Raw genomic sequence first — 26,648 nt, forward strand, 5'->3', positions numbered from 1 at the left:
AGCTGAAAAGCGATTGTTCTAACTTTGTAGTAAGTAGAGGTACTGATGGTGCAGTATGCTGTGGTCTGCTGGTTCTGGTAATGTATGAACAAGTTCTCTTGTAAGCAACTACTGTTTAAGATGGTTACACAAGCAGAGCTGAGGAACTCTGACCTTTTAGAACTTGACAAAGGTGTTTTGGCAGGGCCTGCTCTGGTAGCAGTGGTGGCCATGAACAGCCCTGTGCCAGGTGCAGCTGGTGTGGCCAAACCAGCTCCTCAAAGGGCAGGTGCCTCCTGTGCTCAGGCACACTTAAAAAAGGGTGGGAGCAGGTGGGCCAGGAGGGGGTTTGTGAGGGTGCACAAATGGAGACAGAGAAGGAAAGGTGCAAAGGAAGACAAAAGGGACACCTGTAAGGAAAACTGAGGGGATGCATCTGGAGAAACAAAGCAGAGGAGAAAAAGCAAGGAGTAGCAGATAAAATGCCTCCTGTGCTGCCCCCCAGCCTCACCTGAGGAGAGGTGGGGAATGAGTGAGGGCAGGTGAGAGCATGAGGGAGGGTTGGACTGCATCTGAGCTTTGGAAAGGGAAAACAGGCATTACCCTAAGTGTTTAATTGTCATTTAATAAAAAATTAGAAGTTTATCCTAGCTTGCAATAAACTAAATTGGGTGAAACTGAGTCAGAACTGCTTTGCCTGCAATAAAAGAATAGAGGACTTTGGCTCAGAGCAAATAAAGCACTTCAGGCCTGTTAAAATAGATTTTATTTAGTGTTAGAAACAATCCAGACAAATCCCGGTATTTACAGGGCATTCTTCAAAGTTTTAAAAGCAAGCCCCTGATTAAGTGTTGGAATTACAAAGTAAAGGGGGAGAGAGTATGTATTGCTTCAAGTTAGAATCAGATTTTTTTGTATTCATCCAATTTTACCTTAAACATTAGTGCACTGAACAAAAGCTTTCTTAAATCTTCCATCCATTTGAGGTGGCTTTAGGCTGACCTTAGATTTTTGCAGTTAGTTTCTTTGACTGATCAAGCAGTTCCCATCTTGCGATTGTTGAGAGATGAACTTCATCGGGGCCATCTGCCAGGCGCAAGGTCCGGATATAAGCAAACCTGGGTCGGAAGGAGCTGGGTGAGGGTCTGCCAGCAGGCTGCCTCAGCACTATTTTTGGTTTACCCACCCTTTGAACGGTTGTCTGAAAAGAGCTATCACATAGGAGATACTGCAGCAAAGCCTCCCTGGCAGGACTGAGATGTGTGGGCTGGAAATGCAAAAGGCTGGCTTCTCCCCAAGGCCGGGAGGGATAAGACTGAGCTTTAGAAACAGATCCTTGTGCTGCTGATACGAACTACTTCAGATCTAGTGCCAGCTTTTTATTTTCTCTCTTTTTTTATAAGGGTAAAGCAATGCAATTGAACTGGAATTGAATGATAAAAGCAGTTGTTTTAAGTTTTATAGCTTAAAGGCATATGGACCATTATTTCAGGCTACCTGAGGTGAAACAGTATGTACTGGTGTTACAGAATTATCTTAGAAAGAATGCTTAGCATCTCCAGATAAGTCTCCCTTTACTCACATAACAGCCAAAGGAAAATCCTGAGAAACGCCAGCTCCACCACACACTTGGATTGCACAATCAATCACTTTAAGCACAGCTCGAGGGACAACCACTTTGGTCATGGCTACCTGGAGTGAGAAGAGAGCTCATCTTATCTAACAGTTTTATAAGCAAGTATTTATCTAACAGTTTTACCCATGACTGGTATCTCACTGTACATTCCTTCCTCTTTGGATTGAACAAGCTCTGCTGTTCCCCAGGTAAAGTAAAACTGTTTTCAGTCACCCCAAACTATCTCAGCATGTTGAGACAAGTGAGCAATACTTGAACTTCTTTAATTTTTAAATACTTTATCGGATTTCTCATTTAAAAACTTTGAGATCACCGTTTCCAGTCTCATGACAATCAAAAGCACATCTCTAGGCCATCTATTTTCTAAATGAAATTATGGTTTCTAATGAGAAGAATAATGTTTAGCAATATGGTTTAGATTATATTTCAACTGCTTGAATGCACAGGTGTTGCATTCCCCAAGTCCCCGCATAAGGCTGCTAAAAAAAATTTTACCTCTTTCCTTGCTTTTCTGTTGCCCAGCATGTCGATCTTGCTGGCTGCTTGTAGCGTAAGCAGTCGAGCCTGTTCTATGCTGAGGCGGCTTTCAGCAATCCAGTGGGCAACAACCTCCTGCAGAAACCAGAGACATGCTTGGCTTTGTGACTGAACATGCACATGTGTCAACACATGTGCGTGTTCAGTCACTTAGAGACACTTGTGTGCAAATTAGAGCTAGTTTGATGTGTGTAATCTCATAGGAGGAAAAAAGAAAACACTTGATTGACAGAAATATTAAAGATAGAATGGTTCTTTGCTTGACAGAGAAGAGGAAAGGGGGAAAAACTCCAGATTCTAGCACACTTTCATTTCCTGGTCAGACCTAGTGCCTGCTCCCCCCCTTCCAGCCTGCTTTTTACTCCCTGCTTTCCTGCTACCAGACCGCACAACCCTCTCTCTGTGTAACATGCCCCAGTATACAAAAAGTGGGGGGTGAAAGGGGGGAGGAATCGGTTCTGTCTTGCTTGAACCACTGATGGTGGTGTGTTACACACCCAGACAGACAGCTGCAGGGTGGTACCTGCTGTGTCTGTTCACATTGATGATAAATTAATAGCTCCCTTGCTCCAACTGAAGTTACAGTCCTGGCAGCCCTTCCCTGCTCCTCTTAGGTAATGCCCCTCTGCAGCCAACGTACCCCACTTGAAAAAAATGTTCATGTGATGCTTGTCAGCGCAAAGGCAGTTTGGAGCCTGCACCGTGGTGGGCACACGCTCCCGCCCGTGGACGCTGTTGCCCTGGCAGCTGCAGGAGCCCTCAGCACATGTGCAGCGCTCGCTGCAGCACAAAGCCTGGGGCTCGGCTCAGCCCCAGAGGTGGTGTGAACCCGGGTGGAATCAGACACACCCTTCTGGCCCCCTCCTGCCGGCGGGGTTGTAACCAACTGCCTGCCCTGAGGGCAGTGGTGAGGGTCAGCCAAGAGCCTCGCCTCTTCCTCAGCTGTCCTAGTGCTGCGAGGAACCCGTGCTGCCCGCGCAGCTGGATGTCAGGTCTTACTTTAACGACCTTCTGAGAAACACAGCGCGCCTCATCCAGCTCTTACTAATTCTAGGTTATGGTCGTGAATGGAAGTTTGGCAATGACATGACTGGAAAATGGATATGTAAGATTATTCCTTCTGGATCTGTACAAACAACTTTCTATGACCTATGCCAGACACTAATTCAGTTTCCTCTTTCCATTGCCTTTACTTGTTTTTTCCAATAAAGTCATCCTATCTGTTGGATAAGACTGAGGAACAATTGAAATGCAGCCAGCTACTAAATGCTGATGGTTCCTATAAAAAGGAGACTATCATCTTTTTATTACCCTATCAAGCAAGCGCTCTCTCACAAAATGGTATTTCAGTTCCAGAGCAAGATAAGGCCAAAAATCCTAAGACCGGTTTGGTCTGTACGGTCATAAGTAAGCACAAATAATTGATCAGAGAAGTAAAATTTTTAGTCAAATTTAGACCCTTGAGTGTCTCTGGTAATCAAGATTTGATACACAAAAATGGTGAATTCAGATTGTAACTATGGAAACATAAGCTGTATGCCTGAAAAAATACCTGTCCAACCTGATCAGCAAAAGCAAAGCAAAAAACATGGGAACAAAATCTGTATTCAAATCCAGCAAAGGATATCCAATTCATTGCAAGGGAAAAAAACCCCTGTAGATTATAGTGAAAAATGGGAGCCTTGCAATATGATTTTTTTCTTTTGACACCTGATGCATTATGAAGAGAAATTCAAGGTGAGGGCACATCCCTTGTAGTGCATTATCAGAGGCACGAGTCTGTGTGAGCAAAACAAAGGGTGGTGTCTGGAGCACATGAATTGAGACAAAGAGGGAACATGCTTACGTGGTGATACAGTTTCTTCCCAAAAGTCTCTCTCTGTGCTGCGCGCTGGCACATTATCTGTAAAGCGGTTTCAGCCGCACCAAGGGACCTCATGCAGTGATGAATACGGCCTGGCCCAAGCCGACCTTGAGCTATCTCAAACCCCCTTCCCTCACCTGAATGGAAAGAAAAACAGGCACATGCAGACTCCTTGATTCCTGCTTGAAATGATCCATGGCTCTGAGCAGAAGTGGCCTCATAGCACCAGAGCTAGAAGCAAGCTTCTTAAAAATTTATTTTGCAGAACTGTTGCTTGTTTACTCCAACTAGATCTATCCTGACACATTGTTAATAATACTTACAGCACAAAGCACACTCTAAGATGGTATCTGACAGGGTTTGATTTACGTGATTTAATTTCAATCTTGTTATTTTTACACTGAAAAATATATCTGTGAGATCTGGTATGAGAATCTGGGGGAAGACTTGGAGGTTTCCATGTCCTAGGGCTACTCAAGAAAGAAAGCTCTTACAGTGAAATAAAAATGGCAGAGAGGAGATAGATAGAAGAAATCACGATTTATAGTAAGAGAGAGAAGCAGAGTGAACTTCTCCCTCCAGAAGGTCACAGTGCTGGCCTGCTCATTCTTTCTTTCTTTTTTTTTTTTTTTCTTTTTTTTTTTTTTTCCAGTTCTGCTAAATTTGCAGGCATCCAGGTTTGGGTGGCTGTGGACTACAGCAGAATGCTCTTTTAAAAAGTGTGTGAAGTCTATGAGAACTGTTTTTGGGGAAAGAACACCACTGCCAGTTTCTGCTTTGCTCTACTTCAGGAAGGTAGATGACAGCTGCACCTGCCCTGATTCCTTCATTCACCTTTCTGCTCTAAACAAGTTACATCCAAGCAGCAGGTAGACTGCTAAAGGAAGAGAGGGCTCCCTCTTACATGTGTTTGAGACCCTGGCTCCACTGACTACAGCAGTTTACAATAACTTATGGTGATTCATAAAATAAACCACTGCTTCATAAAACTTGGCTCATTGCTGTATGTATTAAAAAGGAATTAATATTGAAACTCACCCAGTATTATATTGGAGACAGGTACTCTCACATCATTAAAGTGTATCTCAAAATGTCCTCCATGGATCTCATCTATAGGCACAGAGAAAACACAACAGCAGAGTAAAACAAAGGAGGATAAAAATACAGGCCTTCAATTCCTAACTCTTTTTCTATGTATGCATTTTACTGATTTATTTGATATACAATATTTATTGTATATGTGTGTATATATATATACAATGCAGCTTCTGAGACTGCTAACAAATTAATATGTGTAATAGCTGATAAATATTATCACCTACCCAGGTAGCCAAACACTGAGAGGGGTCTTATCAGCTTTAGCCCTGGAGTGTCCATGGGAACAATGATCATACTGTGCTGCTCGTACCTGATCAAGACAAAATGCACAAGTTACCATTAACTTTGAGCCTCCCCTTCTGTACCCTCCTTCCACTTCTTTTATTTTCAATCCTCAGTTCAGTGCTCACATAAAGCCAATGTTGAGATTTACCTATACAGATTGCAGCTGTCCTGCATGCAGAGTGACATGCGTGCTTCAATACTCCTTGAATCACCAGTGAACGAGTAAAAATGTACTACTGGCATCTAATGCACCACTATCAAAGAACTACTACTTTTGTCACTTCTGTGCAAGTATTTCTGTATCACCCAGTCAATTTCCTCCCCCTCCACCCCCCACCTTTCTTTTTTATTCTCAGAACATGTTTATCATCATCACAGTCTTGGCTTGCCTATAGTTTAGGAAAAAAAATCCCCATGTTTAAATTCCTTCAGAATATTTAAGGTCAGTTATTAGTCACACAGAACTGGAGGAGACACCAGACATCCCTGAACTCAGCCTCCAGCTCTAGCAAGCGCAGTATCACATAGTCTCCTCCATGAACTTCTGTTCAGCTTCCAAGAGTTCAACAGGTGCCACTGTCTGTACAGCCACTGGACAAACCATCGTGCATGCTGTGAGCAAGTTATGGTTTACTTCTCAATGGAACCTAGCCAAATCTGAAAACTTAATCAGTGGAATTTGGGCTAAAATCCAACTTAGAGATACAAATATTCCAATTCTTTTGCATTACAAGCTGTGGAACCAGTCATGAAGCATTTTATTCATCACTTGTGTAAGTTTTGTAAAAAGCAATTTTAGTTTGGTAATAAGAGTTGAACCACATCTTTATTTTAAACAAGAACAGGGAAGTATTATATTGCCACATATAGAAATGGAGCGAGCAGGTCTCATTAAAGACGTGCAATGCTCTCTGCTTACACAACTTCACATAACAAGCATTCCACGTTTCAAACTTAACTTTCTATACCTACAGGTAACTTCGTGAAAAACTTAGTAGATAACTGCAAGTCTCTGATGTGCCACTTGTACTCATTCTGTTCAGGAAAGCTCTGAAAAGTTTTATTATCATTTAAGAAAACAATTCTTACTCTTGCTAAATGTTTTATATACTATCCTTATGAAATAAAGCGTAAGCCAGTGATAGTTGTTGGTTGACCAACTGATGCAGACTAAAACTATTCTGACCAAGATAAGGTTAGGAAATTCCCAAAACTTTCCTGATCCAATCCATCACAGAGCTCTGCAAACACCAGAGCTAGTGCAGTGGAGGGGAGGAAGCACGCTGATGAAATCTGGTAACAGTGAAATGGTTGGGAGGCTTCTGCTCCAGCAGTTGACACCAAAACAGGAGCTTGGTCAGCAACATTTTTCTCTTAAACAGACACATGCACAAATCCTCTGTAATGCACAAGCACATCCAACTGATAAAGGCAATTAATGGCATTTCACTTAACAAAATTTTTGCAAGCAGTGACTCCGTCAGGAAACAAGTTTTATGTAACTCGTTGAATCTCCTAGGAATCCTTACCTGGATGCTGAGGAGTTTTTGGTTTTGCCCATTACAATTGCAACTTTGCAATTTGGGTTCCCAGCACCTTAAAAAGTCACAAACACAAAAACAGCTTTCAATATAAAAATCTCAATGTAGAATCAAATGAAGTTACAAATAAATCTTCCTCCCTTCCTTTCGTGATACAGGAGCAAAAGCATGCAATCTACTCTGTGTTTATACTCTGAGTAATCAGACTGAAACAAAATAAATCTTATTGCTTAACATGTAAAAGGGAGTTGACTTGTTGTGAGGGGAACAATGAAAAGCCAAACATCCAAACCCTCCAGGATCCAGCTCCATCATCTATTCCTATGAAAAGAGAACAAGAAGGTACTTGAAATGGAATCTAATTACTTCTGTCTCCATTACAGCTAAGCAAATAAGTCTGATATAGAAGCACACCTCAGGGCGAGGTGCTGCCATTTCAAAAGTAAAACTTCTTAAAACTGTAAAGACTGGAGGATCTCTGTGGGAATGAAATACCGACCACATTATAACCAAATTCTGCAGATAAGGCTATCAAAGAGTTACCATGATGACTTTGCTACTACTTCAGCATAACTTCTCTGGAATGAAGGTTCATTCCCCCTTTACACAGACGATTTTAGTTTGCACTTCAAAGAAAGATCTGAGTGGAAATCATTACCTGAAAATAATCTGCCAGCATTTCAAGCCATCGTTAACATTATTTGAGACATGTCTTTGTAGCATAAAGCTAGCTTTTTAATGTACAAGTCCTAAAGAAGATTCTACCATTAATAAACATGACATCTTATTTCTAAGAGCCTTAATCCTCACTATCTTTTTCTTTAAAGGTTTCTTAGTCCTAAAGCATGCTCTCAGTCCTTTCAAAGTCTCACACAGACAATAAAGCTATGGAGAAGGGGCAGGATTATACCTGATGTACGTAACAATCAGTACATTTTTGATTGCTTTCTCAATGTAGATGACAAGCTTTTCAGAGATTTAATTCAAGATTTTTTTCTGCACCAACTCGGTTAGTTTTAAGGTCAGAAACAAAGATAACTTTTTAACTTCTCTGGCAGCTGTTATCACGAGGTCTGGGAGCCTCTGGTCTAGACAATGCAATCACCTGGCTTTGAGCTGAGTTACTTCCTCTTAAGAACAGCCACTGTGATGGCCAGGAAGCAGGAGAGAGATTTATTTTGTTCAGATGAACACTGCCTATTTTGAGGGCCAGGCTGCTGGCTGTTTATACTCCTCTTTTGCCATATGCATTTCATCCATTGTTTTCAAAGTGGGGTTATATTTGTGGCCCATGAGCTGTACAATGCTAACGAGCTAAAATATAAAAGTGAAAAGCTGGGGGTGGAATAAATCAGCTTGGTAAAAAAAAGGTAATCTCAAACAGTTGGCTCATTTGGGCAACTGCAACAACAGGGTAACCAACCCCAAAATAACACAACATATGCTTTGCAATGTACTACCCTGCAAAGAGAAATGCTACATTCTTAAGGGGTATTTGACTCTTCTTTTCCACAGAAAGTAAAGAATTGCACAAGTGTTTTTTTCTAAACCACATTTATCTTGAAGTGAGGTTTACAACAAAAGATATTTGACTTTCTGGAATCTTTTCATAAACTGATTTGTAAACAATCCTCAAGTTACATCCCTGCTTCAAAAAAAGGCAAATTTCACCCTATTGTATGAAAACAAATCAGAAGAAGCTTTCACATTGAACTTAGTGAGGATCTCACTGAGAGCTAGACATCTGGTTAGATGCTCTAAATCATTAGTACAAGTTTCTGGAAGGCAAATGAATACCTCCATTTCATATCTGCTTTTTCCCATTTGAACACAGCAAAGAAAGGCAGATTCCTGGCCTTTCAACTCCTTAGGGTTTGAAGTTCTGAAAACCCAAAACAAATTTTATGCAACTTTGACCCATAAACGCCAGAAAGAAGTTCTGGTCTAATGCAAGACTCTGAAATACTCCAGTGCTTTGGAAGAAATGCAGACTGCCTGGATGGAAAAAATCTCTCATTTGTAAATGGCATTTTTACATTACTTACAGAATTCAAAGAAGCTGCTGGAGGATGGGGAGGGAAGAGTCAGAGAAGCCCGTCATTTTGGCAGGAGTTAGAAGTAGTTTTGCAAGCAACTCACAAATGAACAAATAGAAATAGCAGAGATTTTGGAAGGTCAGTTGTAAGCAGATTCCCATATTGATGAACTTTTAAATAAGTGTTTTAAGATATATGTCTGCATAACCCATCCAAAACCTCTAAACCACAATGCTGCTACACTGGGAAACATCCTAAGTTTAACTCATGTATTATATTTTTTAAATCTTCATGGCACTCACACAGGCAAAGACAATGATATTTTAAAATGTGCTTAGAGGGTTGATCACGATCCTGTTAGAAGCCTAATCTTTGCTATCAGGGGGTGTAACATGCTTAAGATTACTGAACTTCACACAACCAACTTATACAGGTTCCTTCTGGTAGAGGAATGTGGTGCAGACACAGACAGTACTTAAAGAAGCTGGATAGCAATTCTTGCAATCTAGTTACCTAATTTTCAGCATCCAGTCTTCAAATTTCTGGCTAAGGTGGCTAAGGCAGGATAATCTACTGCTTGAATGCCCAGAATACCTATGACTCTCGCTGTGTTGGCTGTCACAGGGCTGAACCTGGTGGGTTACCTTTCTCTGCTAGAGATCAGGGGTTTGTGGCAACATTAACAGACTTGGCACCTTCCTACAGAGGCGCTGATAAACACATGTTCTGGACTCTCCTACAAGAAGAAACTGGACTGAACAGGGTGGATGGCAGTGTAGTATTTATTGTAGTATATATGGGGATCTTCTGACAGAGAGAAGGGGACCCCCTCAATAGCCTGAAGTAATTTCTATCCACTAGCACAATGTATTCCATAATTTTATCTCATCTTCTCCAGATAACACTTCTGGGTATCTGGTAAAGATTATAATGGAGCTGTGAGCAAATTGGGTACAACTAGTGAAGACAGAGACAATGCTGGGGTTCTGCAGCCAATCAGCAAGGGCTATACAGTCCTGTCACTGAATGCGGCTGCTAGCTGTTCCCAGCTAGAGCTCACAGTCTCAGATGCTGCCAGCTTAGGCATGTTTTTTTAGGAATGTTTTTTTCCTCACCTTCATTCCATGTTTATACAGACACAAGCACTTCTTAGTTAAGGAAGATCCATTGTCATTTTGCATTCACTCTTATTAAACAATTTTTTGTTATTTTTGAGCCTATAGGGTCATACTGAAATGTATTACATGCCAGTATTATTTCTGTACCCTGTCTGAAAGGTTCTGTCCTCTCTGCACCCTGCAGCTATGAGGAGCTGAGGCAGTGTAATAAACAGCACAGGATTTCCATGAAGTGCCTTCCTACAGCCTGCCCACTGTACCTCTCAGGCACTGGTAACATAACCATCTGTTCTGTAGGCAACACACAGAGCTATTTCCCTGGGAACTTTCTCAGTTCTAGCCTGATTGTTTCATCTTGTTGGAGACCACATTGAGACAAATCCCATTCAGAACTGAGAGATTAACTTATTTTAAAAAGATATAGCTCAGGCCTCTAAGCAACGACACGACTTGTGAGAAGCAGACATGCTGGAAGCAACCCAAATGTCTTATCTGCCACTGTGAAGAACACCAGCGAAGTACTCAAGATGAAAACACTGCAGAAATATATACAAATATTGCAGTACTCTTTCTCTAGATTCCAATTACTCCTCCAACCCATTTTTCTTTCTCGTTCTCAATGCAAATGAAGCTAGAAGCATGTGGAAAATATTTGCCCGTTACATTCTTAGCTGCCCATCTTGAAGAACACCAGTGAAGTACTCAAGATAAAAACATTGCAGAAATATGTACAAATATTGCAGCACTCTTTCTCCAGACTCCAATTCCTCCTCCAACCCATTTTTCTTTCTTGTTCTGAATGCAAATGAAGCTAGAAGCATGTGGAAAACATCTGTCCATTACATTCTTAGCTGCCCATCTTTCCCTTCACACACTCCAGCATAGTTGAAGCACAGACAGAAGGCTAAATCTGGCTGTGGAAGGTACCTCAATTTAGTCAGTGTGTCAAAATCAAAACCTGACCTCTGGTCTGCTCAAAATATTTCTCTGTTGTTTGGCATCAATATTGCATTTACTGAAACTCATTAGACTGCTACAGGATACAGGATAATGATGGAAGGTCCTGACACTCTGTGCGAGGTATTCTTACACAAGAGACTAATTTGAAGCTGTAGAGATTGTGGAAATTTAAGCAAGATCCAGTCATTTTAGGAATTCTTAGCAGAGGTAAGTCCATGCCTCAGTGCAGAAATACTAATGTCTGCATGTGAACTGCAGAACTTCTCCATCTTCCCTTTCCTGTGAGAGTTTTGACTCTATAATGCAGGCTGCACACTACAAGTGGAAGAAACCTCATGGATAGAATAGCATCTATTTTTATTCTACAGTATCTGACTAGCTTGCAGTTTCTGTAGAAATATTATCAAACACTAACTTGATTATGAATCTGACTGGTAACATTCAGATCCCTGGGAACTCTCCCACAGGGTGCAGGACTATGTGCTTATACTCTGGTTGACAATTTACCACTTGCTTTCACATCTTGTTCCCTATCGTCTTGCTGGTTTTGTTCAGGATGACATACTGAAAGAGCAACCTCCCCAACCTCCCAAAAAGCAAAAGTCATCTTTCTACTGCATCCCCTAAAAAGTTACTTTAAAAGGGGATATAAAGATACCTTAAAACCTTATATAGGCAGCCACCAACAGCACAGTAGTGCCCTGAGGAAAGAAGTGACTCCCTACAGGTAACTCTGCCCTGGACTGACCTCCCCCTCTTTCTCTCTTTTTCACCTTTTAAATGTATGATTTGATAAGAGCCTTCTGATGATGTAAAAAAAACATTTCAACTTTAAGAAATAAAACAATCAATACCACAGTGAAATAGCAAGAGAATCTTTACAATCCAAAGAAAAGTCACATTCTGGCTGTAACAAGGAAAAATGTAGGAAATGTACGTGTTTGACATAAGCAAAGTTTCCAGGAAAGCAGGATTTATTTATTTATTTATTTATTTATTTAAAGCTGGCAAGTCAAAATGAAAGCGCAACTGACTTCCAGATGAGGGTGTGGTGTTTGAAGACAAAATATAATGTGTCAGAGCAACTCAGATCATTTCACTGAAGCATATCTCAATTGCTGTACCAGCTACTACTCTGCTGACAAAATAAGGTTAGTTTTAATATTTACTGCTCTGTATGTTAAGTGTGATATCTTATTTACATAAGAGAAGAGCTAGGATTTACTCTCAGATAAGTTGGCTTTTCAGAAAGACATCATTTCGCTAAGGGATATGCTCATTTCCAGTCTTAAAATCAGACTTGTTCAGCAGAACAGTACTGCTTAATTCAGTAAAAAATCAAATCTGTCTGTTTAAACTGTGGATATTAACTTCATTCAACATGTATCCATACAATCCCATGTCAAGTTTAAACACACAGAAACAATGAATTTGTATCTAAATGGAAGGCTGGAATAATTCTGCAAGAAAATATGTAAAGCTGTCATATCTATTAATATACCTCCTAGAAAACAGTACTGGAAAAAACAGCTGAGGTTCTGAGCTGTTTGGGTACTTGTGGTCAGTTTTGTATGTGGTAAGATTCCTTTTTGTCATAATGTCCTGAGAAGTCTCCAGCTGTAAGATCCAGCATACCCACAGCAATTTGTAAGAAATTCCACATGGGCATAAGGCAGCTCGCTGTGTGGGATGGAGACTAAACTAAGTCTGGTTCACCACTGTTCAGCACCTGAGTCCTAGGGGACTGCTCTGCTTTATGTAAAAGGCACCTATATGTGCACCTGGGAAACAACAGTAACAGGAATGGCAAATACAAATAGGTGTGTTAGCCAAAACATAACTGTGTTTTTAAGGGAGAAATACAAACTGTTGGATTTTAGATAATTTTGTTTCTGTCAAGAACTCGGGTCAGCCAAAAGTGTATCAGGCAGCTGAGCATGTTCCTTGTCACAGCCAAACCACTCTGTGATACACAGACTTCTTGAAGTTTGCACTGAAATGTTTACTGTTTTGCTTTCAAGCAAATTTGCCAGTGATCCAACTTGAGTAAGTATTCCCAGATGGGTTCTGCAAGAAGTGTTTTAGACCACAACCAAATCTTTTCAGTTTAATTTTTAATTCTCTTCTAATCTTGGCTAAGTGGATTAAACTCTTTCACTAATAAAAAAGAATACATTTGCTGCTGATGTCTGAATCTCTCCTCAAGGTATCCAAAACTGCGAAAGATTACCCCTGCTGAAAAATCCTGCTAATGCAGCTTGTTAGGCATAGAGTAGACACCCTTTGCTGGAGTAACTAATAGAATTACTGTATATTTCCATTCCGCACACCTCATTTAGGCAAAAGTAAATGACATTACAAGACCTAAAGTAAGAGTAATCGTTGTTTAAAGTTTAATGGGAAGTGTGTTGAAGTGTTAACAAAATAAGCCAGAGTCATTGAGAATGAAGCCAAAGCAAACAGATAATTTCTAACTCATAGACTTTTTTAAAAAATAAGGTAGCAGATTCACTGAAAAAAACCCAAACCCAAGCAGAAATAGAAATTATTCATTTCTCTCTATTTAATTGGTTTGCATCCCTGGATACAAGATCAGTTAGTAACTTATTTTTCCTGGTAGACAGAATTAAAAAAATTTAAAAGATTTAAGACAATCCTTCATTTAAACCCTTGTCTAAAACCCAGAAATGATATCTGGAATATTTCCAAGCTTGAAAAAGCCAAATTGTAGCTCCCAGAGTATCAGATAAGAATCTGATTTCAGTAACACTGGCCTCCAATTCTGAAACACTGCAGGTGATGAGAAAGGGGGAGGTGTTTTTCATTCTCAGCTACTTTTTGCTACTGCTGTTAAGAAATCTTAATCCCACTTATTTCGAGAAAATGGGACGCTTCAGGACTGTAGTTTACAATAGAAAGAATTTCAGGAAATTAGTCTATGAACAGAGTTAAGAAAAAGAAAAAAATACTGTAGGACATGACTTGCTTAAGACACGAACACTCAAACTTCCACGCTAAGCTGGCAGTGAGAATACAGCTGTAGTGTTTATAGAGTAAATCTGTCATCTCATCAGTATTTCAGAAAACATTAGAGCTTCTAAGCTGTTTGGGTACTTGTGGTCAGTTTTGTATGTGATAAGATTCCTTTCTGTCATAACATCCTGAGAAGTCTCCAGCTGTAAGATCCAGCGTACTCACAGCAATTCGAATCTGTAAAATTCCAGTGGGCATGGCTTGCTGTGTGGGTTGGAGACTATGCCTGTTCCACAGCTGTTCAGCAACTGACCCCACTGTTGTGCTCTGTGTAATGGGCACGTATGTGTGTGCCTGAGAAACAAACAAGCCCATTCTCCCTGTATTATATCCAAAATATGGCAAACTATGTCATTAGGCACAGCATACTACTGCTTGCCTCTCAGCTTCAACCTGTTAGTATTCCTTATCCACTCTATGGTAATAGCATTTACAGCCTTCAACTGTACTCCTTTGCATTTCAGAGGCTGTAGAGAGGAAGGTTTAATTTCAACCCGACAAAGGGACAGACCAGGGGATTTTTTAATGGGATATTATCAAACATAACTGAGTCAGAGCAGTTTAAGCAATGATGGCTCCACTCCTAAAACGTGGAAACCTGTGAAGTGCACTCCAAGCATCTTGCAATCTCAAACACTAAGGTTAACAAAAGCATTTCAGCTGAACGCATTTTACTTTGCATTGCACACATGGATGTAGTCAGTTACCCCATTTCATGTGAGAATTTGAGATGGTCTGTTCTGCCTCCGTCACTGTTTAGCTCTACTTTGATTAATTACAAATGTATTCTCAATATCCAACTTCTCTAAACACGAGATGTAGAAGCAACCCTGAGCAAGGGTTTTAGGTTTCAACAGAAATTTTAAAATTTAAAACCAGTATTATTTCTTTGGAGTTCCCCTCTCACCCTTTTTTTTGGTGCCTTGTAGCTTTGCCATGGGCTGGGATATGAATAACTCAACCGAATACTGGATTGAGGATGAGGAGGATGATCACAACTCTGTTATAGATTACAATACATATGAGCTTCTCTGTGAAAAAAGTGATGTGAGAAATTTCACTAAATTATTCCTCCCTGTGTTCTACGCATTGGCTTTCACTGCTGGAGTTGCTGGCAATTCATTAGTGGTCGCAATTTATGCCTACTGCAAGAAACCCAAGACTAAGACGGATGTGTACATCATGCATCTAGCCATTGCTGATTTGCTCTTGCTCTTTACACTCCCTTTCTGGGCTGCAAATGCAGTGCAGGGATGGGAACTTGGAAACTCAATGTGCAAGCTCACTTCTTCTCTGTACACCATGAATTTCAGCTCTAGCATGCTGTTCCTGGCCTGTATCAGTGTGGATAGATACAGGGCCACTTCTGAATCCCGGGATCGTACAAGAATAGGTAAACACTGCAGTGTTACCTGCATCTGTGTCTGGCTGTCTGCCATTTTCCTCAGTATCCCTGAACTGGTATTTAATCAAGTCAAGAAACACAATGACAGGAATGAATGCCTTCCTGTATTTCCAATGAACATGGAAACGCTCTTAAAAGCAACCATTCAAATCCTGGAAATTATCCTGGAATTTCTGCTTCCTTTCCTAGTAATGCTTATCTGCTATTCAGCTACTGCTAAAACAATCTTCAGATCTGCAAATGTTAAAAAATCTAGACCCTTTCTGGTTCTTCTGGCAGTAGTAGCTACTTTCATTACTACCCAGCTACCTTATAACATTGTTAAGCTCTGGCGAGCCATAGATATCATCTACATGTTGATTACCGACTGTGACACAAGCAAAACAATCGACGTTGCACTCCAGATCACCAAGAGCATAGCTTTGTTTCACACCTGCCTGAACCCGCTTCTCTATGCCTTTCTGGGTGCCTCTTTTAAAATGCATATTATGAAAATCGCAAAAAATTATGGATACTGGAAAAGACAACAACAGAATGGAAGACCTGAAGAAATTTCTCTGAATTATGAAGACCACACTGAAGAAACAATTAGTTTCACTATATAGACTCTCCCTTACTTCATTATCTTATCTAATCAAAGGAATTACTAATTCATTCTAGGGGTATCATTTCAGCAGCTGTTTCTCTGCAAGGCAACTTTCAGATGAATTTCTGAATCTGCAGACTAGCCAAGACACTACAAAGCAGTTCAAAGTGGAACATGCTGATCAAAATTAAGCATCAGGCAAGAACTAAACACTGAAATTCCTAGAAACAACTAAAGATACTTACTTAGAAAAAACACCAAAGAAAAAACCCAAACCCCAAACACCTAAAAAACCCACAAGATTTAAATTTAAAAGTGTCACAGTACTAGGTAGCTAAGTATCTGTGTAATGAACAATCTTTACATGTCAAACAATTAATTCAAACAGAAAAATAAACTATCAGGAATAAAGCAGCAGTACAGGAACTTCTTTACCAGCAGTTACTATTTTTGTGTTTCTTCAGTTATTTTCTAAAACTTAGAACATTTGTCTAGTAAGTCAGTTCAATTTTTTTCCTCAGCCATCATTCCACATATACCCCTGCAGTTTCAAATGAGGTATAAGTTCATGGCTGAGAACTGAGAGAGTGGGGAAAAAAGCCATTCTCTGTGTGGTTCCACATAAAACACAAAACCCAGTCATTCCTTCTCTGTAACTACCAAAAATGACCTTTCACCTCTCCTTTTCTGCTCATCCTGAACTTAACAAGCCCAGTGCCCTATGGGAGGCACATTCTGTATCTCTGTAAACACCAAAGCCTTAGCAGACATGTAAGAAAAAAATCTTCAGATACAGGGCCTGGAATTTCCAGTCACAATTTGTACAATGAATCAAACACTGCAATAACCGTATCTGCTAAAATATATGGAAATACAATAAAATCAAATAATATAAAGAGTCCACTGGCTTTCATTTATTCATATCTTTATGTTGGTTTAGTAGGTACTGACATCCCTCATGACAGGCATTTATCAGCCAGCAAAGGCTAGAGGCCTTGCTCGATGAATGAGAGAGGTTCTGACTCCACATGTTGCTCAGGGTCAGTGGGATTTACAGTTTTTCCACGGAGAAATACCAAAACTATTCCCTACTACAGTGCTGGTGAGGATTCCGGGAAAACAGCAGTTTTCCATGACTCTCTGGAAGCATTTCAAATATATTGACATACTAGCTTTCAAAATGAAAAAAAAGGAGTATTACAGCATACTGTCCCTGACTTCAGGCATCCCATGGGCTCTGACAAAAGGCCTGATCTATGGCTTACAAAAGCCAGGAATCTCTAATTTTTAGACACTGTTCCTAGTTAGATAATTATGGACTGGAAGAAAAAGCTCTAAAAGGACAGACAAGAAACAACAGTGGCATAAACAAGACACAAGCCTCTTCTCTCTGTTTGGATGACAAAAGCTTACAAAATTTCTGCCCACTATTTTGAGAAATATTAGGGCGTGAATATGTAAGTCAGAAGTGCTTGACAGATAGTCTACACATACACCATAAATCTGACAAGTTTAAGCTGCACTGGATTTACTGTCGATGTGCAAAGCTCCCATGCAGAGCACAGTAACAAACTCCAGTTCTTCCATGAAACCACTAACTCCTTACATGTGTGATTTATGACTTGACTTCACAAATACAGAGTCATTGCACCCAGACTGACATTCTGACCACACTGTCAGGCTTCTGGAACTCCCAAACATCCAAGGTCCTAATTTCCCACTCAGAGTAAAAAGGAAAAAAAAAAACGCCAAAACCAACAAAAACCCACAAAACCCTCAAAATAAAAAAAAAACCCGACCAGGCGGAAAAGGAGATTCTGACTAAGACAAAGCTGCATGTATGTGTTTCTCAAATTTCTTGAAATTGCAGTGCCTTTTATGTGTCTGTCCTTATGCAAATCTGACTGTCTTGATTATTTTTATTAGAAATAAACCAAGTTATGCTTACTCTCTTAGGCTTATGTTTACTCTCCTTTTTATAATTCACATAACTAATTTTACAAATAATATTTTGTGTGTGTGACCTTCTACAAATTTGCCTATTATTTCCTTAAGAACTGCAATGCACAGCTGGGAGACACTGACCCAGAGCAAAGGTGTCAGCCAGCAGTTGAGTGACACTCTCAGTTCCAGAGACATGACCCCATGTTTCCTTTTGCCACTGGTTTTGCAGTACTAGAAAAGAGAGAGAGTCCTATCTTCTGGTGAGTCTAGGTATTGCACTGGCATGTATTAGTAGGTAGCTGCCACGCTCAAAGCTACATAAATCAAACATTCAGGTTTCACTCCAGTTAGCAACTCACTTTATTTAGCTGGCTTCCAAACTCCCCCAGAATGAGGATTTTCAAGTTGCTGTCGCATATGTTTAGGTAAAAAAGGAACTATTACAATATCAGGGGCATTTACCACTTACAGTACAATCCATTGATTTTTCTGGGGAGTATAAGAAAATCACCTGTAACAGTCAGTCCAGCAGCATCACAGACTAGTTTATAAAGCAGCCAAATTTTACTGTAACTACACAGTAGAGTCAAACCTCACACACAAGCTGCCAAAGACAGCTTAATAAAAACGAAGTTTAAAGGCTACAACCATAAACATCTAAGTTACCTGATGGAAAGAGGTAACATTTAAGGAACCACAGTAGCATTCATTCTGTGAACAAAATTCAGAGCTTCCAAAAAGGGCCTTAAACCCCAAACTGAATTTGAGACTTGGACTTTGTTTCATAGATCAGAAACTCGATTTACCTCTTTCCATTGTTTACATTCTATTGCCTTTACTCAGGAAGAAACGATTTCCCACCTCAGAAATGGAGTATAAATCTTTTTGTTTCATCAGTTCTTGGAAAGAATTTTAGACTTAGCCATTCTTACTTAGGGTTTCCATACTTACCACTGCTCCACCACTTCTTGCCATTGATCACATAACTGTTTCCATCTCGCTCAATGCTGCATTGCATATTGGTGGCATCACTTGAAGCCACATCAGGTTCTGATTTAAAGAAAAAAAACCATACCAAACCACTGGATTAAACATACTGGTAGTACCGCATATATCACAAACATAGGGACCTAGATAAATTCTATTGACAATGACACTGTTTTGCTTCTTGTGGAAAAGTTGTTTTCAGAACCTCACTCTGCTAGTGGTCAAAGGCTTTGTATTATTTCCCTGTTATTCCCAGCCAGTTTAAACTTGGGTTTGAGCTCAGACTACCCTTTATAGTTAACAGCCTTTTTCCTTCCCTGAGGTTTTTAAATCCTTCCCCTTCTAATGTACTTATAGATAAGTCATCTCTCTCCTCAGTCTTTTTTTCCCCATAGCTCTTCAAGAAAAAAATAAAGAGATTTAAACTACTGAAAATGGTTGCCAGCAAAATGTCATCAATGATTGTTTGGAACAGGAAAGATTCTTTCTCTTGCCTTTCACCCTTAACTTCTTTTATAGGTCATCTTCTTTAAAGCAAAAGCATCTCTTTCCTCTTGGGGAACACAGTGAAACAGAATTGGCAAAATAAGGGTCCAGCTCTGCAAGGCTGAGTTCTCTCAACTCCTGCTGACACAGGAAGATCAAGAATTTAACATCCCATGTTCAAAAGCTACCTTCCTCTACCAAGAGCCAGGCCTTCCAAAGATGCTGAATGCCACAAGTTTTCAAGAGCAAAAATGAATATAATGCTGAACTACAGACATAAAGCAAGCACATTGTGTGTTTTGCAGGTTATGCCTTAACACCTCTACCTATGACATACTGCAAAACTACACGGCTTTAATCACAATAATCATACTTGTACTTAATTCTGTGTTTCTAGAGAACCCCAAAGCACGTTACAAAAAATGGTAAGTTCTACTGTAAGCCTAGTTGGTACAATAAAATGTATTTTACTAGTACCAAAAATAAACCAAAAATATATGGTAAGTAAATTATTGTAAGCGTGAAAAGTGGTAACTATCAGGGAAGGGCAGCAAGGGTGCTTCACTTCACATTCACACCTCATAGATGATTTCATATTCAAACACATTCACAGATACAGTGGAAATTTCTGTATTAATTCATTAACACATAACAACTTGTAGTTTTGTACTTTTTACATATGCCATGTGAAATTTCTGCTAATTGCTTCTAACCTTCTTGAGAAAAATGTACCTGTCATGCAGAAGCAAGAACTAATCTTCCCTTCTAGGAGAGGCTCCAGCCACTCTTTCTTTTGCTCTTCAGTCCCATACATGTGTAGGACCTCCATGTTTCCAGTGTCTGCAAGATATCAGTGGCCGTGTTTACTTCTTGAGACACACAACTCGTGAGGCATAAAGATGTCCAAGTTTTTAATGCTCTCAGTATTGTAGTTAAGGGAGAGGGCTGCTAACCTGGTGCATGACAGTTGAAAACCTCAGGAGCAAAGAAGCATTTCCCTGTCTCCTCAGCTATTAGTGCATAGTCAAGCTGGCTGAGACCACTGACACCTGGGAGAAAAAAGTTCCACAGACCTTCTGCCTTGGCCATTTCCTGTTGAAAGAATCAACAGAGGAAAACATTAGCAATAAATCTTTAAAAAAAATTTAAATTCTGGTTTGCTGCCCATTTCCTTCCTGCCTTCCTGCCTGACTAACTTACTGTCCAATGTATCTGATGCCTTTTTCAATAGCTATTTTCAAGAGGTATAGTCTTTGACTTAAAGTTCAGACATGACCCTCACAGAACTCACTTTCCCTTTTCTTCTCTCCCATTCATATCTCTCCCCTCCTTTTGCACACTTTCTTCTTCCTTTCCTTTCACTGTTCCTCACAGTTTCTTTCCATGCAGTAACTTCTCCAGCAGAATATGGGAAACATTCTTACACTCTATGTCACTGACTGTTTCTTTTACTGCTAGACTGCTCAAGAATATTTATTATTCCATACCTTCAGTCTCTCAAGCAGTGGTGGTTTCTTCCATTTATCCTCAGTATTTCCATGTCCAGCATAGTATTTTATTATTTCCTTAGAGTAACAATTAAAAAGATACTGTTCAAATTACGAACATGTCACATACACAAGTAATAATATGGTGTCTTTTCCAGCCCTACATCCCAAGAAACCAGTAAAAAAAATATTCAGAACAGGTTTTTATTATATACTCAGTTGCATTATAAAATTAAATATATAACTGAGAATCAATCTGCAATCTATGCATTTTGCAAGACTTTAAATGCGTCATGGAGATGACCCCAGTCAGTACCTTATTTCATACAGAGAAATTATTTGGGGTGGCTGAGGTGAGTGAGGCACGGCACTTCAAAGCTGGCCCAGAAACTAGTTTTAGAACAAATAAAGTACTGCCCTCTTCTGAAAAATCACACAGTAAGACAAATTCCAAAGTAGAATTTACAAGTCCTGATTCACAATCCCTGTTATCAGAAATTACTTACAAGTACAACACTAATCATCTGCAAAACTTGCATGGCTCTTTGAGGTTCATTTGTTTTTAAAGCAAGTACTTTAATTATTGCCAGGTTTCCTTGGACATCCCAAAACTAGTTACAGACTTTTAAGCAACTTTGCATATCAAGGGTTTCTGCTCTCAATCCCTCCTTGTGAAAAGCAGATACATTCATAAATATTTTAAATTAGTATCTTCTCTGCATTTCTGCCTGACTGCAAAAAAAGAAAAAAAATAAATCAAAAAGCCAAAAAAGCCAGTTCTTCAGCAAACGTCATCTGCATTTCCATGAGACTAAAAGTTGAACCAACTTTCTAAGTGAAAAATTTCTAACCCCCTTAGGCTACAAATCAGAATGTTTCATCTAATTTTTCCTTCCACTATTTAGGGACTTTGGTAGATATTTCATTATCTGATTTCAAACCTTCAGTGGTATTAGATATATTCAGGAATAAGGCTACATTGATACATTGTGGCATCCCATTTTTTGTCATAAAAGTCACACCTTAAAAAAAAAAAGCAAGGAACAGAAACATTCAACTTTATATGGTTAAAACCAGCAGTTTCCGTTTTTTTTACTGTCCTTCCGTTTAGTATGCAAGAGTTCTAGATTTTTGTTAGTGTTAAAAGTATTTTGGCAAATATATTTAAAAAGTAACTATTTTTAAAAAGGGCAGTTTAAAAAGTAACTCTTAGTGTCCATTAACAATGCATACACATTTTAATTCTGAAAAAAATTAATGAAGACTATAATGATTCTGTTAATATTTTGCAATGCCACAAACAGCACTGCATGAAAATAAGGCTGTTTTGAAAAAAGAATTTAAAATTGAAGGACATGACGTCTATACATAGCTTTACATTTTCATAAACTCTAGATTACTTATAGTATAAATATAGTATAAATATAGTATAATATATTTATACTATAAATAATCATTTACAAATAGGTTTACTAAACTAAAATAGCTAAAAGCTCTTACCTTCTCAGCTGGATATATGTGCTGCTTCATGAACTGCTTGACCTTCAGCAAAATTTCTTGGCCTTTCCTACTTTGATGGAACAACTCTCCAGAAATGCTGTGATGTGTGCTGCTGAAAGATGACCTAGAGAACATTCATCGCAATAACAAATAAGACCAGATGTTCCCTCATAAGAACATAAGCTGTCTTATACAGGCATTCAAATAAGCAAAGACGTTGTAAAAACTTTGCCTTGCCTTTGACCAGTAGTATAGACCACTCTTACCTTTTGGATAGCTCTAACCCTCTCTCTGCCAAAGGCTTCACAATCTTAGCAAATTCATGACTATTCTCTGCAGAAGCATTTCCAATGAGAGATCTAGCATATATACCCTAAAAGCAAAAGAAAGGCATATATAGTCTAATTATACACTAAAAAATTGTCTCTTGATAATTTCTTCAACTATGAAGACAATGCTTAAATGCACGTGTTCTTAAAAGGAAAGAATTATCACCCAGACAGATTTTACTGGGACATGTTAATATTGTTTCTTGTCAATTTCTGATATAATGGAGATGCTTGGTGCACAAGAGAAAAAAACATACCCCAGGTAAAACAAACCGAAGGCATATCACAAAAAGTAGCAAAGAAAAAAACAAATGTCTGCACATGATACTGCAAGCAAGCCCAGGCCTGTCCCTTAAACCAAATGACAACAGTATACACACATGATTATTATCCATGACTAAATTAACTACCCACATACAGAATCTTACTTCAAATTAATATCAGGTGTCTTAGCCCACATTTGGTATGCTGATCTCAGTTAAAAATCTACTTATGCTCTATAATGGCTGAATATCTAATAAACAGTTACTTCTGTCAACAATGAATCAAGGAAACTTATTTTCTCCTATAATTACATAGCAAAATTGGCCTCCTATGCTCATAATAAACTGAGTTTACAAGACACCCTTTTTCATCCGTGGGTAGCACCAACAGGATCTTATTTAACTCTATCTACTTTCAGAAGAGCTGACGAAACTTAGAAAGATCTTTGTTTCTCTGTAATACAGGATTTAAATTAGCCAAAGAATGCAAAAAGGTAATGATAAAATTGCCTGCATTCTGAAACATCAGTAAGACAAACCCATATATCCAAGTTTACTTCACTTTTAGCCTACTTTCCTAAGAAATTATGTATATCTAACATAATGTACTTTATGTAGCAAGAATTCCATCTTAGAGGATCATAAGCATCTAAGATACTACCTCTAAAGGAACAAAGCAAAATACAATGGTTCCAGTTATTTTAAAATTATTCATATTTTGAACATATATTACCAACTATAAATACACATAATAAAAATATGTGACATTTCTGCAAGTGTGAGTGTATTACCTGGGCTATTGCTGCCATTTTAAAATATGACAAAGCAAGAAAAAAATTAAAGTTGGATAAAGCAGTGCTAATACCCCGGCAGCGGCAGTAAATGGAAACCAGCTCTTGAAATGAAGGAGTTTCTACAAAAAAACAACAGAATATTTTATAATACTCAACATCTTCTACTATTTTTTTCACCTTCTTCAAACATTTGAACAGCTTTTCAGCTTTATGAGATATTCCATTTACATAATAAAACCCATGATTTGTCATTTCTCATGACCTAAATGTGATATGGAGAGCCAAAAGGAAATAAGAGTTGTCAGAATGCCAGATAAGCATAATGCTTCCTACCGCATCTCACCTCTATCCCAGTCAGTAATTAATTTCACCACTGCAAGGGGGAGGGAAGTGCCTTTTTAAAAAAATTTCCGTTTTCTTCCATTACCTCTTAGAAAGGTTCAAAGTAAACTTTTACAGAAGGAGCATACTGTGGCTAAGCTTGTTAAAACAGGACTACCTTAAACCTCGTTACCAGCATGTTTCCTCCAGTGAAGATAACTATGGAAAAGTTCAAGTGCAAAATGATGTGCTAATTTATTTAACTTTTTATTATTGTTTATAAAGGTAACATATCAAATAGAAAACAACCCTACAATTTGTTTCAACAAAAAGATTACATTTCATACCTACGGTGCCTTTGAAACCCAAGAAAGTTCCTTGACCTAAGTCCTTAATAGATGCAGGCCAAAAGTAGAATTGAGTGGCATATGCTAAATCTGCTAAAGGATGGCCAGAAGTTGAAAGTTCCCAGTCCAGCACTGCCAAAACACGAGCCTTAAATAAAAACAAAAACCTCAAGTGAATGCTAGAAGATAAATTCTCCCCATTCACAAATGTACAACCCACTTCAATACCCAGCAGCTTTATTCAGTTACTATGTGTTTATAATTAAAAACATGCACTGTACCTGTCTACAGCACAACCAGTTCCTTTTAGCACTATATAAGGATCTGTAGAAAATTAACATTTACATAGTGACAGAAAAATCAGGCATTTTTCCAACTAAAATCTGTTTTAAATTCTACATTTTCGAGTTCTTCCTGTCACAAACTTCTAAACTCTTCTAGTCAAAATATGATTGAAATAAAATATCCTAAAGAACAGTAGTATTGCCAGGAGTGGTTTTTGTTTTGTTTTTTTTTTTTTCCAGTTCTGTTCAATAGACTCTGTTGCCCCATCCTTTTGCAGAGATACTCATGGACAGATCAGGCATTAAAAAAACCTAACGTATCACCATATTATGCATAGATTAGCACTTATATGGGGAGTTTAATTTCTCGATTTCTTAAACAGGGCAGTCAATCACAGCCCAGTTAGTGACGCAAGCCTTTGCTGCAAGCATCCTTGCAATAGTGTCTTCAGCTGTATGGGCTGAGACTCCCCAAACTGTCGTTCTGATGAATTCATGTAATTCAGCTGGCCTGTCATCCAGACCAGCCCCTCCAGCCTATTCACGATCCATGGCTACCTGAACTATGTGCAAAAAAACCTCTCCTACATGGTCATTCCTGCATATACAGGAACAGTTTCCACAGATTCCCTGAACTCGGCACTGGTGAGGCTGCACCTCGATTCCTGTGTTCAGTTTTGGGCCCCTCACTACAAAAAGGACATTGAATGACTCGAGCGTGTCCAGAGAAGGGCAACGGAGCTGGTGCAGGGTCTGGAGCACAGGTCGTACGGGGAGCGGCTGAGGGAACTGGGGGGTGTTTAGTCTGGAGAAAAGGAGGCTGAGGGGAGACCTCATCGCCCTCTACAGCTCCCTGAAAGGAGGGTGCAGAGACCTGGGGATGAGTCTCTTTAACCAAGTAATAAGTGACAGGACAAGAGGGAATGGCCTCAAGTTGTGCCAGGGAAGGTTTAGATTAGATATTAGGAAGCATTTCTTTCCAGAAGGGGTTGTTAGGTGTTGGAATGGGCTGCCCAGGGAGGTGGTGGAGTCCCCATCCCTGGAGGGGTTTAAGAGTTGGGTTGATATAGCGCTGAGGGATCTGGTGTAGTTGGGAACTGTCAGTGTTAGGTTAATGGTTGGACTGGATGATCATCAAGGTCTTTTCCAACCTAGACAATTCTGTGATTATTTAAATTCTTTCAGCTACTTCAGGAACAGCTGGGAGAGTGCCTGAGACTGCCAGATTCTCCACTCAGGGAGTCAATCAGCACATCTGGGCCTACAAACAGTGTCTATCAACTGATCTATGCACAACAGTGGGAATCCCTGGGTTCTGTTGCTTTGTTGTGAAGCATGCATTGCGGAGTCTTGGCCACAAATCCCAAAATCCCAGGCATATCTTCTGGTCACAACACAGCAAATAGCATGGAAAAAAATAATGAAAATGCAATTATGTTGATAGACAAGTAACTTACAGACATTTATTTCCACAAACTAAAAAAAAAAAAAAAAAAAAAAAAAAAAATCTTACTTTTCTCTAAAGATGAAAAATTTTGGGGGTCTCTGTGATCTACGTGTGCTCCATAACTAAGCAGCTTTGGCAGATTTTTCTTTGCTTCCACTAGTGTCACATATCATGCAGTCAGATCCTGTTCCAAAAGCCACTGCTGTTAATCTGTGGTATGGCTTCAATTTCAACAGGCTTTGGATCAGATAGATGCTTATATAGTTTAATGAAGTGAGCCTTCTGTATGTCTTTAAATTGCACTGAATTCAATAGGATTTATGCCTATAAAATATTTTGTTCCTGGGCTTTGAAGCAGGGACTAGAGCTAATGAATAAATT

The 26,648-nt window shown here is 39.2% G+C and overlaps 2 protein-coding genes across 4 annotated transcripts in view; one reads left to right on the forward strand and one right to left on the reverse strand.

Moving 5' to 3' along the window:
* Positions 1-727: 727 nt before the first annotated feature.
* Positions 728-26,648, reverse strand: part of ACAD11 (acyl-CoA dehydrogenase family member 11) — a 31,150-nt gene continuing 5,229 nt past the window's right edge. Inside the window, exons 6-20 of one of the 3 annotated variants that reach the window (XM_074898116.1) lie at positions 24,555-24,684; positions 23,866-23,987; positions 22,749-22,855; positions 22,483-22,606; positions 20,983-21,060; positions 20,449-20,587; positions 20,228-20,335; positions 18,974-19,072; positions 6,929-6,995; positions 5,339-5,424; positions 5,055-5,126; positions 3,999-4,153; positions 2,111-2,227; positions 1,562-1,671; positions 728-1,097 (exon numbers count right to left, since the gene is read on the reverse strand). In XM_074898116.1, the coding sequence (XP_074754217.1) occupies positions 983-1,097; positions 1,562-1,671; positions 2,111-2,227; positions 3,999-4,153; positions 5,055-5,126; positions 5,339-5,424; positions 6,929-6,995; positions 18,974-19,072; positions 20,228-20,335; positions 20,449-20,587; positions 20,983-21,060; positions 22,483-22,606; positions 22,749-22,855; positions 23,866-23,987; positions 24,555-24,684 (1,629 nt within the window). In that variant the 3' untranslated portion in view covers positions 728-982. Of the gene's footprint in view, positions 1,098-1,561; positions 1,672-2,110; positions 2,228-3,998; positions 4,154-5,054; positions 5,127-5,338; positions 5,425-6,928; positions 6,996-18,973; positions 19,073-20,227; positions 20,336-20,448; positions 20,588-20,982; positions 21,085-22,482; positions 22,607-22,748; positions 22,856-23,865; positions 23,988-24,536; positions 24,685-26,648 lie in introns of all 3 variants that reach the window. The other 2 variants (XM_074898115.1, XM_074898114.1) reach the window with 2 other exon arrangements.
* ACKR4 (atypical chemokine receptor 4) lies at positions 12,126-16,596 on the forward strand. The gene is made up of 2 exons (XM_074898117.1): positions 12,126-12,205; positions 15,017-16,596. Exons 1-2 carry the CDS (start codon positions 12,126-12,128, stop codon positions 16,095-16,097), a joined length of 1,161 nt encoding a protein of 386 aa, XP_074754218.1. The 3' UTR covers positions 16,098-16,596.

This window comes from Athene noctua, chromosome 2, assembly GCF_965140245.1.
Source record: "Athene noctua chromosome 2, bAthNoc1.hap1.1, whole genome shotgun sequence".
In the NCBI taxonomy this organism is placed as follows: domain Eukaryota; kingdom Metazoa; phylum Chordata; class Aves; order Strigiformes; family Strigidae; genus Athene; species Athene noctua.

What these genes read in the sequence shown, in the direction of transcription:
- ACKR4 (XM_074898117.1), top strand. Translation starts at nt 12,126, where the DNA reads ATGTGTCAGAGCAACTCAGATCATTTCACTGAAGCATATCTCAATTGC. An exon ending in TACTCTGCTGACAAAATAAG is followed by an intron (nt 12,206 to 15,016) that starts GTTAGTTTTAAT and finishes GGTGCCTTGTAG; the next exon opens with CTTTGCCATGGGCTGGGATA.